The 20,023-nt window shown below is 34.6% G+C and overlaps 1 protein-coding gene across 12 annotated transcripts in view; it reads right to left on the bottom strand.

Moving 5' to 3' along the window:
* The window catches only part of Gphn (gephyrin), a 360,226-nt gene that overhangs the window by 87,221 nt on the left and 252,982 nt on the right, over positions 1-20,023 (bottom strand). For 7 of the 12 annotated variants that reach the window (XM_051196182.1, XM_051196177.1, XM_051196181.1 and 4 more), the window contains one exon: positions 10,968-11,010. In XM_051196182.1, the coding sequence (XP_051052139.1) occupies positions 10,968-11,010 (43 nt within the window). Of the gene's footprint in view, positions 1-10,967; positions 11,011-13,383; positions 13,447-20,023 lie in introns of all 12 variants that reach the window. The other 5 variants (XM_051196174.1, XM_051196176.1, XM_051196175.1 and 2 more) reach the window with 1 other exon arrangement.

Raw genomic sequence — 20,023 nt, 5'->3', positions numbered from 1 at the left:
CACCCTAGTTACTGCACCCCCCCCCCCAAACCACTAAAATCCTGTTGGTTTTGTTAGTGCAACAAGACAGAAAACATCCACCTAAAATGAGGAACATTGAATCTATGTTCTACTCTTGCTCAGGCAGGTATTCTCTCCTGATCATGTTGAGCTGTGATAGCTTGACAGCAAAGGGTGAGAAGTAAAATGGACCAATTCTTACTCATTTCAATGTAGCTATCTTTACTTTAGTATTTACATTGGAAATGAATTTTCTTATTCTGTTTTCTAGAGTTCTCATAAAGATATTGTAGTCTGTATAATGATGTAAGGTTGGTGTCTTTGTGGGACGGAGGATGGTATTTTCTTTTCTACAATTTAGTGACAATGTCTTTTTTTTTTCTATACAAGCTACAATATTGACAAAGAAGAAAGTAAAGTGATTGATTCAAAGTACTGAATGATAAAATTTTTCATAAAAATAAAAAAATGTGGTAATTGAAGAAAACAAGAATTGTCATAAAAATAAAATTAAAGGCAAATATTGCTTAGGGTGTTAATGTTTGTTTTCACAAATAAGTAAAAATATATGTCAACTTGGCAAATAAAATATATAAGGATATATTAAAGAAAAGTCAGTAAGTAAAGTTGACTTATTTTGGAGATTTAGAGGAGAGAGGTGAGAAAATCAGGGACAGTGCTTGAACAGTAACTCAATAAAACAAAGAAATAAATAAAGAAATAAAGAAAGGAAGAAAACAAACTAGATGTGGTGGCATACACTTTTAGTCCCAGCACTCGGGAGGCAGAGATAGACCAGGCTATTCTCTAAGTTTGAGGCCAGCCTTGCTTATAGAGTGAGCTCTAGGACAGCCAGGGCTACACAAAGAAACCCTGTCTCAGAAAACAAAACAAAAATCCTAAAATTAAAAAGCTGCTGTTAGTGTATTATTCAAAAGGTTATTTAAAAACTCTCTTTCCTGAGACACAGGGCAACAGTAGGATAACCAAGAGGAGTCCCAGAGAGTGCCCAGCATTGACAGTGTAGCAGAAACCAAAGGCCTCCAACCAGACCAATAACTTTGCAACAAACACTTGCTAGTAAAGATAAATGGATAAAAGGGTTTACTGTGTCACACTGCAGGTTCTATGATGAGATTTCTTTCTTTAAAAAAAAAATCTTTCTCTTAAATTTTATTTTACCTTGTTTTGGGGGGAGTTTGCAATAGAGGACAGATACAAGGAGATGGGGAAATGAATGGGATCAAGATGCATGATGTCATAGGGAAATTCCTAAGAATTCAGAAAATGATCCCAGCTAAAACTCCTAGCAAAAATGGAGAGGGTGCTGGAACTGACCTTCCCTGTAATCTGATTGATGCCTATCCAAGCTACCATCATAGAACCTTTATCCAATAAATGTTGGAACCAGATGCAGAGATAATAACCAAGCGCCAAGCCAAACTCTGGGAATCTAGTCCACAGAGGGAGGAGAAATACATGAGCAAGGGAGGTCAAGATCATGATGGAGATATCTACAGAGATGGCTGAACTAAGCATGTGAAAACTCATGAACTCTAGACTGACTGTGGTGGAGCCTCCATGGGACCAGAATAGGCCCTCTGCATGTGGGAGATAGTTGTGAAACCTGCGTTATCTGAGAGACCCCTGGCAGTAGAATCAGTATATATCCCTGGTACATGAGCTACCTTGCCCAATCTCTATGACAGGATGCTGAGTTCAGCCTTGAGCAGTGGAGAGGGGCTTGGTTTTGCCCCAACTTAATGTGCCCAACTTTGCTGACTCCTTATGGGAGTCCTTCCCTGGTGGGAGGAGTGGATTGGGGGTGGGCTGGGAGAAAGGTGAGCGTGGGCAGGAGGTGGGGTGGGAGGGAGAACTTTGGTTGGAATGTAAAATGAAATTAAATAAAATCCTCTGTTTGCTGGGAGTAATAAAAAAAAGTTCATGATTTTATTATCAAGGTGCAATAATATTAACTAAGAAAACCTATCCAGTTAAGTGACAGGTGAACAGAAAAGGGTCAAAGTTGAAACCTGAAATAAAGTGCTTAAGAAAAATAGTGCTTGTTGACAAATAGGTTGGCTTTGGCTTTAGGTGATCTCTGCTAATACTGGCCTTGGCTGATGATGTAAAAGACTGTACCTTACTGGAGCTATCACAAATAGTGTCTGTCCTCTCCAAAATAATTCTGTAAAGTCTGAAACACACAACTATCACCCCCATAACCCTGAGACAGGATTTTTCTGTGTAGCCCTGGCTGTCCTGGCACTCACTTTGCTGGCCTGGAACTCAGAGCTCTGCCTGATGCTGTCTCCTGAGTGCTAGAATTAAAGGCTTGGGTCACCACTGCTTGGCCACAGTGGCAAAACAAAAACAAAAATCAAAGAAACACTACCACTAAAGTAATACAGTAATATACTAATTGCCAAAAATGGAAACATGAGTTGTTTGAAAAATAATGAAATTGACAGTTTGGAGGAAGTTTAGTGAGCTAAAGGATAATGTATATAGACAATGAAATCAGAAAAATAAGCAAATTCAGCAAGTGTAACAAGGATATAGAAATCAGAAAAAAACCAAGCATGAATTTTGGAACTGAAAAATATAATGAACAAAAAACATTCAATAAAGATAATCAACAAGCAGATTGATAGAACAGAGGAATTTCCAAACCACTGATCTCATACATTGTTTACATGTATTTGAGTGTCATATCATACCTCACTGATTTGTATAATTATTATGCAATAAATAAAACATGTTCATAAAAATAAGATGTAGTTTTTAGTTAGTTAATTAATTTTTATGTTTTGGTGGTGCTGGGCTCAAACCCAGGACTGTATACTTTGCTACTGAACAACATCTTCAAACCTCAAAAATAATTTCTGAACTTAAAAGACAGGTCATTTGAAACTATCAAAGTTTATACCTCAATATATGTAAACTGTTATTTCCAAATCCTTGTGTTGGTGTTAGCTTAGGCAGACACTGGGACATTGCTCCATCTCAGAAAGTAAAGTACACGGTGGTAACCTATTGCCCCAAGAATTATGTAGACAGACATCTGGAAGGAACTTGGGAAATTTGAGGTAGAAAATCATACTAGATTCATATAACATAATTATGTTGTTTTCATAAGAGTATGTTAGACGCATTTGTGTGATCAAAAGCAAATGTCTCAGTGTTCGGAAATCGAACTTCCTTTAACACTTAGCAGCTGCAGCCTGGTATAATGAAAATACAAAATTACCTGAAATGTATAGGGAAGCTCATGTTAAGATTAAACAAGATAGACTAGATTATTTTTAAGATGTCAAGACTACCCATATCAATGGGTGAATTCATGCTTTCACTGTTAAAATATTTCAGCTTTTCCTCCTTGCCAGTAATGAAGTAATATTCCAATTTACACAGAATGGCAAGGGCCTCAATAGGCAATGCATTAAAATATTTAAAAATGTATTTATGCTTACATTAAAATATACTTATATATAAGTATATTTAGCCACATATCCATCAACATGCAAGCACACACACACACATACATATACACATGCATATATATATATATATATATATATCACCATTTTTTTTCTTGTGACTTACTACTAAGTGACAGAATCTAAACAGTGTAGTACTAGCATAAGAATAGCCATATCACCCATTAGATATATACTAAAAATAATTGAAACAAATACCTTTTCCATATCATTATTTTCAAATAGCACTAACTTTGAAACAACCCAAATGTATATCACTTGATCAATAAATATGGTATAAAGTAGAATATTATATAACAATGAGTATGTGTGTGTGTATATATATATGTATGCATGTACACACACATACATATATATGTATGTATGTGTATGTATGTGTATATATATATACATATATATATATATATATTAGCTACAGCATTGATGAAGGTTAAATGAAGATAAATAAAAATTTCCAGATTTGACTCAGAATTCGAAACCAAACCACATTCTCTTTCACATGTGGAGTCTAGCTTCCCTTTTTAAAATATATGTGTGAGCATGAGTGTGTAGAAGCCAGGAAAGTAGGGAAAGGCCCTTGAAAGAGGAAGTCTTTGGGGAGTTAAGGGTAGTAAAACACAGGTCACGTGAAAGTGAAGTGGAGAATATTAGGGATGGAAAAATTTAAGTGGGGATGAAGGCATAAAGATGGGGAGAGGAGTTGGCGTGAGGAGGGTCAACCATAACTAAGAACGTATGATAAAGTTATAAAAAAAATCTGGCATTTTATAAACTATCAAAAATACAATGAAAATGAGTTTAAACAGATGTACTGTATATGGGTGTTCATAGCTCCCAGAAGCCATAGGTTAAGTGAAATATACCAGTGCCAGGGTTGGACTGCCACCTTAATGAGTTGTTAGTCAAGGAGATCCTTGAGGCCTTCAAAACAACACAGGCTACTGCCACTGCTCTTAACTGCTCTCTAGAACTGGATGGTAAGATACTATTGCAGAAGACAACACAGATTTGCTAATAGGTCATGGAGAAATCAGGCTAGAATTGAGCTGGAAGCTTTGTCTCTGCGTTCATAGTACTCAAAGATGCTATGAAGGCTACATGGGAGAGAAAAGTAATCAATGGTGTTAATCAGTTGTGCAACCTTCATACTACCGTTAATGTGGAAGACAAAATATACCCACTTGTGCTAGAGTGGCATGATTGTTAAGGAGGGCAACCAACTGTTTCTGATCAGATTTGAGGCCTGTTCCACAGGAAGACATTCAAGCCTGGTACTATATGCCTTGTTAAAAGCCCATGGCCTTGAGGTCATAGCTTTTAGTGACAGCAGAATGGAATAATTATAGAGCCAAAGAAATAAAAAAAGGAAGGAAGAAAGTAAGTCTACTACTGTAGGAACAATATTTACCTTGTTATGTCTAAGTTTCTAAGCTATGATAGTGTGATTTCAAACATTTTTCAAGCTTGGACCTAGAAACCAAGATTTTTCAGGTAGGTTTCATCTTAGACTGAGTTTCTTTGAATAAACATTACTGTAGATTATTCTTCAATCTATAAGCCATTTCCCACTTCTGAGACAGGATCTCATAACAGGATCCAAGATGGTCTGAAATGAAATCCTCCTGTCTTGGCCTCTTGGAAGCTGGTATTAAAGACAGATGTCATCCTGTATCACTTTTGTTTCTTGCTCTTATTTTGTGTGGTTACTAAAAGACTGGCAACATGAGAGAGCTCTTTAAATCTTTTCACACTAAAGGACTGCAATTTGATGACCCAGCCATTAGATTAGCTGATAAGTTATATATACAGAAGTAACATTTACATCAGCTATTTCTGGGAATATCGTTGTAAAGACGCCTATTTCTTAAAAATACAAACACTGTAACTGAAATCTGTGTATCCTTGGATTCAAATTGCAAAAATTTTACCAAGCATAATTGAGAATTACAATGACCACATATGATGCATTTTGATACAAACAAATATATTTAAGAGATACCTTAGAATAAAAAGGAAACAAATTCCAAAATTATAATGTGTTGTAAGTTTTCTTTTTAATTGCTCCAAAGAAATATATTTGTCAAATATATTTGTACTACTGAGTGTTATGCTCCAAATGTTTACTGCAATACTCTTCTACTTGTTGCCAGACCTCAATCAGGATCTGAAGGCTTCTATGCCTCCCAGGGATTCTATTCTACTACTATGGTTAACCTTTTATTTGTGGGTTAAAGATGGGGTAGCTCTTAAGACTCAGTCCATATATTTATTGTCTCCCTTTTAATTTTAGTATTTGTATGGTGTATGTATGTATACATACATGGGAGTGCAGTGGTGTGAGTCCATTTACACACATGTGATGCCATAGAGGACTTTAGGTAACTTTTCCTCTTTTGGTCTTTGTATCATTCTTTTAAGACAGGGTCCATTCAACCTTGGATCCAGCTTTCTCTGCCCTCCAAACTGAGGGCCATGGCCAGCTTTTATTCTTTCTTTTCTTTAGCAATCAGACTTAGGTCCTCCTGCATGCACACCAAGTATTCCAATCCACTCACCCACTATCTCAAAACTTTCCACTGCACTCATAGAGTATAAACTTTTAGAATCGCTGTTAATAACAGCTGATATATATTCAAACATATCAGCCTACAGGGGCAATTCAGATTCAAACCATAACAGTTTCCAAAGAGAAGTTACGATTCTGTCTTAAGTAAAATCCATTACCTATGATAAGATTCATTTCAGGGAAGGAAATCTCCCATTACTAGAAGACTTTTTAAACATTTTAAAGCTTTTTCATGGCAGTAACTAAAAGACAATTAAGACAAGACCTGGTTTTAGTAGTTATTACAGGCAGTAGGGTCACAGATTTGTGAAATTGCTGTACTCCTACATGACTTTGACAGTTCTTGTGTGATAGTGCAAGACAGTGCAAAGGTTCCTCCATCCTGTTTTCTTGCTGAGGCCATTTCAGGTTTAACCAGAATTTGATCTCCCTGATGGACAATCCCATGAAAAATTACCCAACTCTATTCTAGGAACCAAAGGTGAGGATATCCTAGCTAACTTACTTAGCTTCTGTCAAATTGCCTATTTGCTCATCTTAGGTTCTGTTAAAACTGTTTACTTTTGTGAATCCCCCTACAACCTATCCAGTTGCCTAGGCATGGTTTTTGACTTTATAGATCCTGTGTTCTGGACACTTGGAGTCCACACCTAGATCCCCAAACATTTGGGTGTCGCCTCAGTTAGTTGAAAAAAGATTTTCAGTTGGCTATAAACTATGCACCAGTGGTCATCTCTGGTGGGCTATCAGTAACACTTGTAAATTAAATCTCTCTCCTTGTTAACAAACACAAACATTGCTTTGAATTAAAATTCAGTAACTTCCTACTCTGGGCCCATCTAATTATCACAAATTGCCACTTCTTGAGTATGATCTTTTGCGGGACAGTGGTGGTATATACCTTTAACCCCAGAACTCCCAGCAGGCAGAGGCAGGTGGATCACTGTGATTTTGAGGTCAACCTGATCTACAAAACAAGTTCCAGGACAGTTAGGGCTACAAAGAGAAATCCTGTCTCAAAAATGGAAAAAGAAAAGAATATGATCCTTTGTCTGAGGCAAAATTTACACAGATAGCAAAAGTTACTGCTGAGTACTGAGTTTGTCAGTAAAATAGGCCATTTAATTTAATTTAATACATTTTCTGACATCATGCTTTTGGATTAATCCATGATTTTGAAATGGTTTAGAAATAAGGTTTTTGAACTCACACATGCAAAAAAACTTATTAACTTAGGAATAGAACTTTAACTGCCATTGATGTTTCATAAAGAAGTGGATATTACAAAAGGAGCCAAACAAAAGAAGGTATTAAGGAAGCTAAAGGAAACATTAGATGGGAACCACTCACTAAAATTATAACCTAATATTTCAACAGACTAAATATTTGGTTCAAGAGCAGTTCAAACCTGCTATCACAGAATGCCTAGGATTAGCTCCAGAGACAGGAAAGATAACCCAAAAGAAATGTGGATAAAATTTGTACTGTTGGTATTTAATAGTACTAAACAACCTTAAATGAATGTTTTTGCATCCATCACTGTTGCATTTACTAAATGTTTATGTCTCTTCTATAGTCCACATCGAAATTTAATTACCAAAATAGAAGAATTAACAAGGTGGGGATATTTTTGGAGGTAAATAAGCAGTGAGGTATTTACACTCTGGAAACCCAGAATTAGTGTTATGCATATGGGCTGAGCTCTGCCCAGTGAGGTCACAGTGAAAGCAGGTTCACAATAGTTATGCTGGAAGCAGAGACCAGACACTCACTAGACACCAAATTTGCCTATAACTTGATCAATTTCCCAAAAGGCAATGAATAATTTTTTCCTTTTTGTAAATTATCCAGCTTATGGTTGTTGTACTTTTAGAGAGGCAGGTGAGAGGAGGTTAGGTTTGAGAGAGGTTGAGATAAATTTTCATTTAGGTGAGTTTTTATCAGGAAGTTATTAACACCTGAGCACACAGTGAGGTTTGCTTCTCAAGTAAGAGAGGTTTCAGTTTTGTTAAACAGATTGAGATGTCTTAACAGTTTCTGAGGGAGAGGGGAGGTCCTACCACAAAAACCAGGCTTAGTGAGTAGCTTGTTTTATGTACTTCTATGTGCTTTGTATGTGGGTAGGGAGTGGGATAGAGGGTGACCAGGAAGGGGGAGGATTTAGCCCTTTGTGACTCTGTCACACAAGATAGAGTGTTAGCTGTTTTAGAAATACGTGAAAGGGAGAGTTAGACTCCAGTGTGTGTGTGTGTGTGTGTGTGTGTGTGTGTGTGTGTGTGTGTGTGTGTGTGATCTAATAGATATTTTATTACAGCAGAAAAAATGGATTAGGAAAGCTGCTGTGTCAAGTTTTTTTTTTCAAGCTTGGCTCAAGCTTGAGCCATCTGGGAAGAGGTAACATCAACTGAGAAAATACCGTAAGATTGGGCACTGGAAGTCTATAGCGACACAACATCTTCTTTATTAATGCCTGATTAGCGGTATACAAGAAGGATCAGTCACCCAACTAAGGGAAACTCAGAGGTGTCATAGAAGAATCCAAAAATGGTAGATAGGTTATACACACCTGGTAGGTTGTTTATGCATGGAGGAGGATGTAAAAGGAACAGAGGCAGTATTTAGTATTGAATGAGTAAACATTAATAGCTTCTAAATAATTGAAATATGGTAGTATGAGGAAAATAAGAAGCTTAGGGAGATATAAACAGTCTAAACAAAGAAATGGGGAGAGCGTAGTTAAGTTCAGAGAAACAGGCCATCAAGATGGCTCAGTGGGAAAAGGTGCTTGCTGCCAAGACTGCTGGTCTGAGTTTGAACCTTGGGATTGACATTAATGAAACAAGGTAATTGACTCCTGAGAGTTATTTTCTGACCTACACACCTGTGTCATAGCATTTTTGTTCACACACAGACATGGAAAGACATGGACACACACCCCTCATAATGAAAAATTGAGTCTAGAGAAAGAACTTTGGATGAGGCCATAGGTATGAACATGAATTACTAGCATGGTTTAAGATGAAAGGACATAAACTCACAGAAATCACAAACTATGAACTTATGATATTCCTTGAGCCCCAATATGGACCTTAAGAGCAACAAGGCCCACCCATATGACTATTTTTTATCAAAAGTAAACAATAAAGAATACTTGGACTACTATGATATCTATCTAAACTGATAAGAAGCCACTAATACAGTAAGATAGTGACTGAAATGTAACACTAAAGACGTGGTACATAGTAAACAAAGTTCAAGGGAATCTGTCCTCAAAAAGTAACTTTTGTTTCTAATCACCATAATTACTCCCAGTGGCCTAAAATTTCAGGACTAGAAATTGGTGGATTTTATACATTATAAAATACAATTTTAAAGTTCATTTATCTATTTTGCTTTATTTTAGTGAATATTCAACTATCATGTCTGACCCATATTTCCTGGAACAGAGTTACAGACAGTTGTGAGCTGCCATGTAGGTGCTGAGAATTGAGCCTGAGTTCACTGGAAGAACAGCCAGTGTTCTTAACTGCTCAGCCATCTCTCCAGCCCTTTGTTTAAATGTATTAATTAATTTATTTCCCAGTGCTGTAGACTGAACCTGAACGTTATGAACACTAGAGAAGCATTCTAAATCACTGTGTTACAATCCAGCCCTGCATTTAATTTTCATAGTACTATCTAAAGATCACAATCAAACAAACACTCAAGGGGTCTGAGCAGAGTCAACAGATTCATCATATAGTCACACACATTAACATATTTGAAGTTCTTAAATATGCCCTATGCCCCTTTTTTTCAAACTCTATACCCTAAGTTGATTTCCAACTCTTAATTCCCCTGCTTCAGTTTCCCTAGTGCTAGCTTTGTGTTTGTGGTGGAATATATATATGTGTGTAGTAGTGGTGTGTACATCCATGTGTGTGCCAAGGCATTGGTGGACACGGGGTGTCTTGCTTTAATACTCTCTCTACCTTATTCCCTTGAAACAGGATTTTTTTCCTGAACCTGGTGCCTGAACCTTCCTTCTACCTTTTGGCTAGTCTGAGAAGGTGTTTGAGCAAGCTCCAGCAATCCTCTAATCTCTATTCTACACAGTGCTGCTTATAGCTGTGTGCATGGCTATGACTTACCCCCCCCCACCTCCACTTCCCCACTGAGCTATCTCTCCAGCCCCCCCCCCCAAGTATGCTTTGGTTGTTAAATAACACTGACAGTCTACTGGAATATAAATTATTTCATTTACTAAAACTCCCATTAGCGTGCTTGTCGACCAACTTGATTCTGGTTAACCATTAGGAAAAAGACTGGGTGATGCTATTAAATTATTAAGAGACAGAAAAAGAATACAACAATTGGCATTTATACAGCACTTTTCTTCAGAGGCCTAAAATGCTTAATGGGAAATCTTTCAATAGGATTTCACTTTCAGAATACATACATACATACATACATACATATATTAAATAAACCTATTCACAGTTTCATTTTTATAAAACAAGAAAATGAAGTTCAGTGACTTTCAAGTTAATACCCACCTACTGCTTTCATAGATTTATATTCGAGTTATTTTCATGTAGTCTGTCATTAGATCACTTTTGGCAATGAGACAATTAACGGGCCAGGCTCCTCACCTTAAGGTCATAGAGGAAGTAATTTTTACCCTAAGTAATTTGAGCTCATCAAATTCCACTTAGCTTGCAAAAATTAATTAGATTCAGGGTAACATTTATTTATATTGATATTAAGAACATTTTCAGATGGTGGTAAAATTCATATTCTTGATGTAAACTCATCATTGCTTATCTTCATTCTTTTCAGCACATCACCATTCTTTAGCTCTCTATTCTGCTGAGCTACAATGGCTACAGACTGGCAGCCGACCTGAAATGGTGACTACTTACTGGCTCTGAGAATGTTCTCCTTGCTGCTGCACCTGGACTGGACCTGCAGAAAGAGCACAGACTCAGTAATTTAGGGCTCATTACACGGACTGCCAGGTAAGTATGCTTAATGGGCAAGCTCCTGAGGGTTAGGAGAAAAGGTTTTATTTATCTTGGCTATCACAACATGTCAGTAAAAGTCTATTACATTTTCCAGATATATTTAATTCATTGTACTTAAAAAAGAATGAATTCAAGAAAAATATTTCAGGTACAATATTATAAATTGGACAAAGATAATACTCAAAGCAATTTATGTGTATTTGAGATCAGTCCAGGTGGCCCTCCATGTCTGTGGGTTTCATATCTGCAGATTCAACACACTGTGGATCAGAAAAGAGGAGGAAAAGAAAAAAAAAAAAAAAAAAAAAGAGGAGGAGAAAACCAACAACACAAAACATCAGCACTATCACCTGTATCTGTACTGCAAATGTGATCTTTATTTCCTTGTCATTATCCCTTATGGAATACAATACAGCAATTATTTGCATAGCATTTATATTGCATTAGGTTATAAAAATAGAGACGAGGGCTGTAGATATGGCTCAATGGTAGAGCACTTGTCTATTAAGCTAGAGACTTTAAAGTAAAGTATATGGTTGGATGTTCTTGGGCTGCATGTAGGTAGCATAAACTATTGTATAATATGAGACTTGAATATCTTTGGATTTTGCTATCTATGGTGGCCTTGAAATGAACTTTTACAGATAATGAAGGATGGTTACATATGGAAAAAATTCAATACTGTAAATTCAGTTATATCCTTAATCAAAAGGTATTTTGTATGTCTTGACTAGAATAACAAAATATAAGTAAAATTGAAAATTCTATTGTAGTGATTTTATTATATATATATGTTAACAAGGAGAAAAAATTATCTGTAGCATTTACATTTGATAGTAGTAACTTTGTAATATCGATTATAATAATGTCTTACAACACTGGCTATGAAAGGTATTTCTGTTGGAAATGAGTTAAATTCAACTACTTTATTAACCAGTTTTAGGTATGGATATAATTTGTCAATTAGGGCCTCTTTATGTTCTTATTGAAAAATTTAGGTTAAAGTGGCATATTTCTTTTGAAATTTGCCAAATGGATGTATTCAATGGTAATGCTGAATGGTACTGTTATTAATTTCAGATATAACTTTATTAAAGGTCCACACCTCTTCCTCCCATCCACAGCAGCTTGCCCCAAATGGATATATACACAACAAAGAACTTTCTGTAGCTTAACACAGTCTAATAATATATGAAACAATTTATGAAAGGAATGTTTTAACTTAGGGTAGGTTATGGCTGTCCTTCCCTGAAAAAAACAAACAAACTGTTAATGTTTAAAGAAATAATAATAAAAATGCCATGAGCAGACAAGGGCAAACATCAAAACCAAAGCAAATAAATTGAAAGACATGTGCGTGTGTGTGTGTGTGTGTGTGTGTGTGTGTGTATGCACGAGCTCATACACAGATGCACACAGACACACATACACAACACACACACACACACACACACACACAGAAAAACAAACAGACAAACAAAAAAATTACAAATGTTAGTTATTCTCTTTTGGCTCAGTTTGCTTAATTATTTTTAGGTATAGTACAATGACACTAATCCATAATAAAAATTATTATATTTATAAGTCTTATTGAAGAACAATTCTGGACCAAATGAGAAAGAAATTAGTAACTTAAATAAAATTAGGCAAAAAAAAAAAAAAAAAAAAAAAAAAAAAAAAAAAAAAAAAAAACAAAACAAAACCAAAAAACCACATGAGACAAAGAAAAGAAAAAGAGAAAAAGCAGATATATATGTATATATATATATATATATATATATATATAGAGAGAGAGAGAGACAGAGAGAAAGAATGAGGAATTAACATCTGGAGGATAAAAAAAAAAGAAAGCTTGGACTTACAGAAGGGGGAAGTGTATAAATGGAGAAGATTCTACTATTTCTTATTGAAAATTCATACTCAGGAAGATAAGTGTAACAAATGAACCTTCTGCAAAATAAATAAGCAATTTGCATACCATGAAATGAAAACAAGTGTAACTCTACCACTACAGTCTTAACGGAGAAAAAACCACACACAAACAGACAAATTAATAGACAAGCTTAATTAAAGAGAGACACTACATTTGTAAAAGTGACTCAAAGAACACAAGTGAACGCTAAAAGCATGAGAAGAAAATCTGGGAGAAATAAGGAAAAGAAAGAGAAAACGTTGAAAGACAAAACAGCTCAAAGAAGTAAAACGAAGTCAAGAAAGTCTTCAACAAGATGTGAAACAAGATGTGAAGGAGCCAAACCCATCGCGCAAAGCATGTTTGCGAGTGGAAAGTAGCTCCTTTGTCAGTAATAGTTACTCTTAAGTCGTAGCCTCTATTCCTCCAGAGTTCATCTTTAAGCCCTTCCAATCTAGAGTGGAGCTAGTGTATGGATAGAAACAAGAAATTTACAATGAACAGTGCAGTTCAGATGAGTAGTTCAAATCATCTCATAAAATGTTCTAACAAATTTACACTCTGTCTATTATATACATTTGATAATGTATATAATGGGAATGGTTGTAAAGAACTCCCTGGTATTTTCTAACCAAACGAAAGCAAACAAAATCATCCTGCTTTTGTAAATGGCTTAAAAATTAACAACCCCAGTTCTTTATAACACAGACTAAGAAACCCACATTGCTTTTTTATACCTCAGTATGGAGCCACATATTTCAAACAGCTCTAGGGGAGGCATTTGGAGAATGAAAACAATTCAGTTCTCTGAAACAGGACCCTTGATCAAGGTGTGCAAATTGCTAAAAGTAGTGTCATTTATGTTTCCCATTTGTTACATTGGCTGTTGAACCAGATTTGAGGGAAATTATTTTTTAAACCAGTGATTATAAGACTCTAGTGATTTTGAATGTGTATATCTAAAAAACAAAACAAAAAACCCGAGGAAAATAATTTTTAAAGCTTTACTGTTAATGTATGAATGACTCTATGTTACATAATGCCATATTTATAGTATTTATTTACTTTTATAAAAATCTTAATATAAAGGTTTTTGCATAACATAATGGAATTTAGTTTTAAAGGATAAGTTAAGAGTATCGAGTTTTATTTCATGTTTTTATTTTGTTATTTGTTTAAACTTGGGGAAAGGAACATGTGAAAAAATTAAATAATCTAAGATTATGGGATTACATTAAACTTGTAAGGGAAGAAAAGAAGTTAACTTTTAAAGTCCCTATTACTTCATTCTGTTGTACCATGTTATTTTTTTGCCGTTAACAGCTGACTGATTTTATAGCATAGACAAATGTTTCTTCCTTCCACAGGAATCAAAACTAAACTAATGTAAGAACAGTGTATTTTATTAAAATAAGAGGAGGAAATGAAAATAAAAAGGACTTACTGAAAACACATGCATTCATTTACTAATAAAGATACAAGACATCAAATAACTTATTTAGACATGTGTCTACATGTGAAATAGAATTTTTGCTTAAGATCACATTGCTAATTAATAAATCTTAAGATATGAAACAGAAACAAAAGAAGGACAACACATAATAAATGGTAAAGAGCAAAAGTAAAAATGCCTCTTAAAAAAGCTGAGAAATTTTAACAAGCAGCTACAATCTTTAGAGACAGATAAATTACTTACCTTGTGATTACTTAGGTCATAACAAGAATAGCACAGTGTTTAAAGTCAGCTCTTCATTATAAGAGGGACAATTGAAAGCCAAAGGTTATAATAACATGAAATGCTACATAGAAATGAAGAATCTTCCAGCTCCAAATGAAAAGCTAACTCTTTTGGTAAAAAATTTTAACTTACATTTAATGTAACATGAACAACTGAATGTGTAAAAGTCAAAATATATTAATAACATACAAAACTCACACCAAAAAAGAAAAAAGAGAAACAGCTCAGTCACGCATGACACAGAAGTTAAATATGATCATAATTTGTGATAAGGGAAGGCACATCACTTTAATGGTGAAAGATGCATGCATAATATATAACCATTCATTTATGTCCCCAGCCCCCAGCCCACTCATCCAGACAAAAAAAGGTCCACTAACAACACAGGGAAAGAACGTAGTGCCAAGCTGTTATGAAGAAAGCAGGACACACAGAAGCACAGCAGTGGTCATGTGATTTGAGAGGTGTTCTTCCCTTAAACCATCCCATCACCATGCTCATTTTAAAGAAGCCAGGAAAAGATTCCTTTTCAATGCTGCAGTAGCTACGAGCCCCCAGCTTGAAGCTAGAGTGTGGAATTTTGATCACCGTTCCCTGCGATGTCAGGGGCTCTCCAATGGAAGCCAGATGTGTACAGTGGGAGTATAAGTAAACACAAACAACAACATCTCTTTGCTTCTGCATTTCACAGAAGGGAGGACTGAAACACAAGCCCATGCTAAGGATAGGTTCATAACAATATTAGGATGCAAAATATTAAAATAAGGATAATATTTGATTGTAGGTGAAAACTAATCCAATGTCACAAAACTACTTCTGTTTTGCTGGTCACTAGGCTCATTCACTTTCTTTCTCTTAGAAACGCGACAGAATATTGTTCACATGAAAAAATTCTGAGCAGTTGGTCAGATGGGGTCAAAAGCAAGAAGAAATTAAGTCATTTCTTCTTTGATGAACATCAAGAAAATCATTTAAAATTTTAGGATGACCAATAACTGGACAGTAAACACGCTCTAAATTCAAAATTAAGATTGTGCATATTTTTAAATTATATAATCTGAGAAATTATCTGGTTTGGAAAGATACAATTTATTTTTTATATTGTTTAAAAGCAAAAAAGTTTATTCATTCAAAAATTTAATTTCCTATGGACTTTGTTCTCAATAAATATTACTTAAAATATGAGCTATTCTTGTCAGTAGTAGGGTCATATCAACTCGTCAGAAAAAAAAAAAAAACAAATCCCTCTGTTTTTCTATTATTAATAACATTACTTAACTTCAGTTGGTTTGTTCTTATGGTGTGACATGAATTTTTAAATCATGGATGACATCCCAATTGAAATAGCAGGTCTGTGACTGTTCAAAGATACTTTCATTTTATTATGAACAGGCTTGATTTTTCCTGCAGCACGGCTTTAGCATTTTAGGTGGTGGAGTCTCCCACAATCTTAATTTTCTTGTGGGAAATATAAAGATTTTTTTTTTTTTTGTGAGGCACAAAGGAAATAACAAATGTATTACTAATTTGAAGTTATAAAGAGGGGAATGACTATCAATACTTGTTATGGTAGTGGATTCACTGACAATTGTAACATGTTCTATGACTGTATACTCTTTTTCAATACACTTTCCTCACTAGCTCAGAATGGAAGCAAGTTGTTAATTTTGACCCCCAAAAGTGGAGGGGGTGATTGTTGAGGACCAAACAAATAAAATCTCTAACAAACATGTACTGTTTTAAGATTTCTTTTCATTAGGGATTGGTCAGGACTTTCCCCAAGTATCACAGTCATATGGCCACATGGAAACACGGGGCTATATAATCAGGCCTGGTATAGTTTGGACCAGTTTTCGGAAATGCTTTGCATTTTGGTCTTTTAGACATCAGACAAGCTTATGATCTAAAGTCTCTTCATCCTTTTAAGATTCAGTTTAGACTACATCAGCTCTGAAAAATATTTCCCAAGCTCTTTAATTACAAATATTTTCTTCCTTTAGATTCCTAATAATGCTGAGATATAATTTACCTAACACTAATTACCAAATTCAGCAATTTAAAATATAGTTTGATGTTTTTTTTTTAATAAATTTACATGTTTGTACTGTTATTATCATAATCTAGATTTAGGCTTTCCTAAACTCCTAAAACATCTCCTGATTCTTTATCATAGGATTTAACACAGTTCTTCATATTTAAATTACTGATAAGAATCATCAAATAAACTATATTCTTGGAGGAACAGGATCATGACTTTTAAATATTTTCCACAATGTCACATACAGTATTTTGTATAAGGTAATTCCTTGCAAAATCTGAATGTTTAGTTTGTGGTAATTACTGTTCTTTTCAAATTTAGCAGACGAGAGTTTTATTTTTGCTAGCATAAGTAAAATCACAGTCATATTTGTAGTAGGTAAAAGCACCATTAGCTTATAAAGCACCCAGAATAACTAGATTATGGGTACTCCATGGAATGGGCTCAAGAATTTATAAAACTCATTACTATTGATGTTAGTCAAATAATGACAAGTATGCCCCGTGCAATTAATGTTCCCTATATTAGTGATGTCAGTCAGATTATGTAGATATCTTATTTTCTAGGAGAGTAGAGTGTTCTACTATCTCAAGTGGTCTAGTCACTAGAAGAGCAGAAATGATAGTTCTTACATGTTACAGTCCTTTTAAACCCTAATTATTAAGCTTACTTAAGAGTAATGTCTCTCTGAAAGTATTGAATTCTTTGAGGACTATTTACTCTTTAGAATAACCTTTCAGAGAAAGAGGACATGGCCTATTTGTAGTGACTCCAACTGTGTGCTTCTTTAGCTAACCCAGAAACAAAAGAAAGTTTTGGTTTAAACAGTATTAAACCAACAACTTTACATCATTAGAGTCCCAAGTCCTGCTGCCTTCTCAGTGCTTACATAAACATGGAGTATTAATCAAAAATGTGTTTTTTCTTTCGTGGTGGCATTCATTTATTACTTTATTGCAATAAGTCAGAACACAATAATCTGGCTAAACTGAGACTAGTGGTTATTTATGTTTAATTAGATTTGTGGAACTATAATACATATAGCAAAATGAAGAACATAAAGTCTTTTTGGTTTGCTTAGGACATGGGAGACGCAAAAAAAAATTATTGAAATTTAGTGGTTTCCTTTCTCAGCTCTTTGACATTGAGCATGACAATTATAATTTGGAGTTTTTAATTTCCTAACACACAAAAATAAAAAAAAACATTTAGAATAATGTATGTAAGCATGAAAAGAGAAGCACACATCTGTTACTGTTCTGATACATTATTTTCAGCTTATAGGTTATGTAGTCAGAATCTAAAGCACATGAGAATGAAAATTTTCCAACAGTTCATACTATTATCCAAGTAGCAAGAGATTGTAATTTTTTTTTTAAATTAAAACTTCACGAAAGGTTGAATGAAAGTCTGAGGTTAGTTTGTGCAAGAATTAATCTAGTTCTCTGTTGGATGTCTTTAGTCAATATCTCCTCTCTATGGGTCTTGATTTCTTTATCTATAAAGTTAAGATGATTCCAGAGGTTTTAAGTGAAAGCAATGTGATTTTTAAAGAACTCTAAAACATCTTAAAAAGCCAGGGGTCCATTCCATGGGATAAAGAAATAAAATTATAAATCTTTCTGTTTAGTAACCTCTATCTATTGTTTCCTTTCATTATAAACTCAGGCAACAAACCACAAAATATTAAATATGAACTCTTACTTCCTCATAGTGTGGCATCTTAAAACACCAATGATGTTTAACATAATTTCAAATTATGGCAGTTACTAAACCTGTTCCTACAATTTTCTATTCAATGAACTTAAAGAGGCATTATTATATCACACTTGTTTAAAGAAATATTTTAAGATTTCCATTTATTTGTTCTCCATTGCTATTTTAAGAACAAAAAATTTTGCAATGAAATCTGTATGTTTTGACAGAGTATCAAGGGAGATTATGACATAAGCAGGGCAAAACACTACAGTAGATGATTTGAAAGCCTTGTTTTATTTGTAGGAGTTTTCTGGCTCTAAGATAATTTCCCACTATCATTATCGTTAAAGATTAAAAAAAACTTATGTGTTTATGTGTGTTTGTGGTATGTATTGTAATGTGTGCTGTGCCCACAAAAGGTTGGAGAAGTGTTGGATGCACTACAGTTGAGTTATAGTTAGTTGTGACTCAAACCAAATTCAGGTCCTCTGGAAGAGCACCAACTGCTTTTAACTTCTGAGTCAACTTTCCAGTCCCCATTCTTTGCTCATTATCAGATACTATATAAAAGGAATACTTTAGCAAAATTCACACACACACACACACACGCACGCACGCACGCACGCACGCACGCACACACAGGAATGCACACATGCAATTAGGCATTGAATTAACCAATTGCCCTTTTACATTCCTAACAAGAAACAAAAAAGAAAATGGTTAGTTTAAAAAGTTATAAAATAAATCTTAAAATTAAAAACTGCTTCACATTTTCCTACTAATTTAAATGGTGAGTTAAATGGTATACTCATTTAACACTCCTCACACTTAAAATAGATCACAGGCAAACTTGTTCTCTCTCTCTCTCTCTCTCCCTCTCTCATATACACACACAAATGCAAACATGTGTGTGCACATGTACAAACTCACAATCATCCTTAACAAAGTCTTTGAAGTTTGAGTTATTTGTTGATTACAGATGAAAAGAATACTATCTATCAGCAATGTATAATGTAAGTTTCTGTAGGCACAGAATAATTTTTATATGTAAAATATTTGTGCATGCTTTTCAGGGGACAATCTGTAAATTTCCCAACTTAATACCAATTTTTATCATATTAAATTCCATTGAACTTGCTTATGCCCCAGGTTTGAATGAAGATTTTTTTTTGTGTGTTTTTTGTTTTGTTTTTCTTCCCAATATTGACTTCTAAATGAAGCTGGACCTGCTTCAGGATTCACAGACAGTAAAGTGATTTATAATCACTACAGAAAGCCAAAGCTTATAAATTTGTCTATAAAGAATCTGGTAAGTTCTTTTTCTGTTATCAAAAAGAATACAATAGTATTATAGCACATATAGAGCATCCTTAAGAAGAAAAACCAAGTAAGAAAAAGTATAGGACTTTAGGAAACATATATTCCATTAATGGGGAATATTTTTAAGTCTTTCCTATACACAGCTTTAATTCTAAGTTCAAGTATTCTCAATGACTTCTAGCAATTGCAAATATCAGACTGGTCTTCCCTTGCTATCAACATTTTTGAACTGTTGTTCCAAGAACCAT

Source organism: Phodopus roborovskii, unplaced genomic scaffold (assembly GCF_943737965.1).
Source record: "Phodopus roborovskii unplaced genomic scaffold, PHOROB, whole genome shotgun sequence".
Taxonomy (NCBI): Eukaryota; Metazoa; Chordata; class Mammalia; order Rodentia; family Cricetidae; genus Phodopus; species Phodopus roborovskii.
This window is presented reverse-complemented; position numbering and strand designations above follow the sequence as displayed.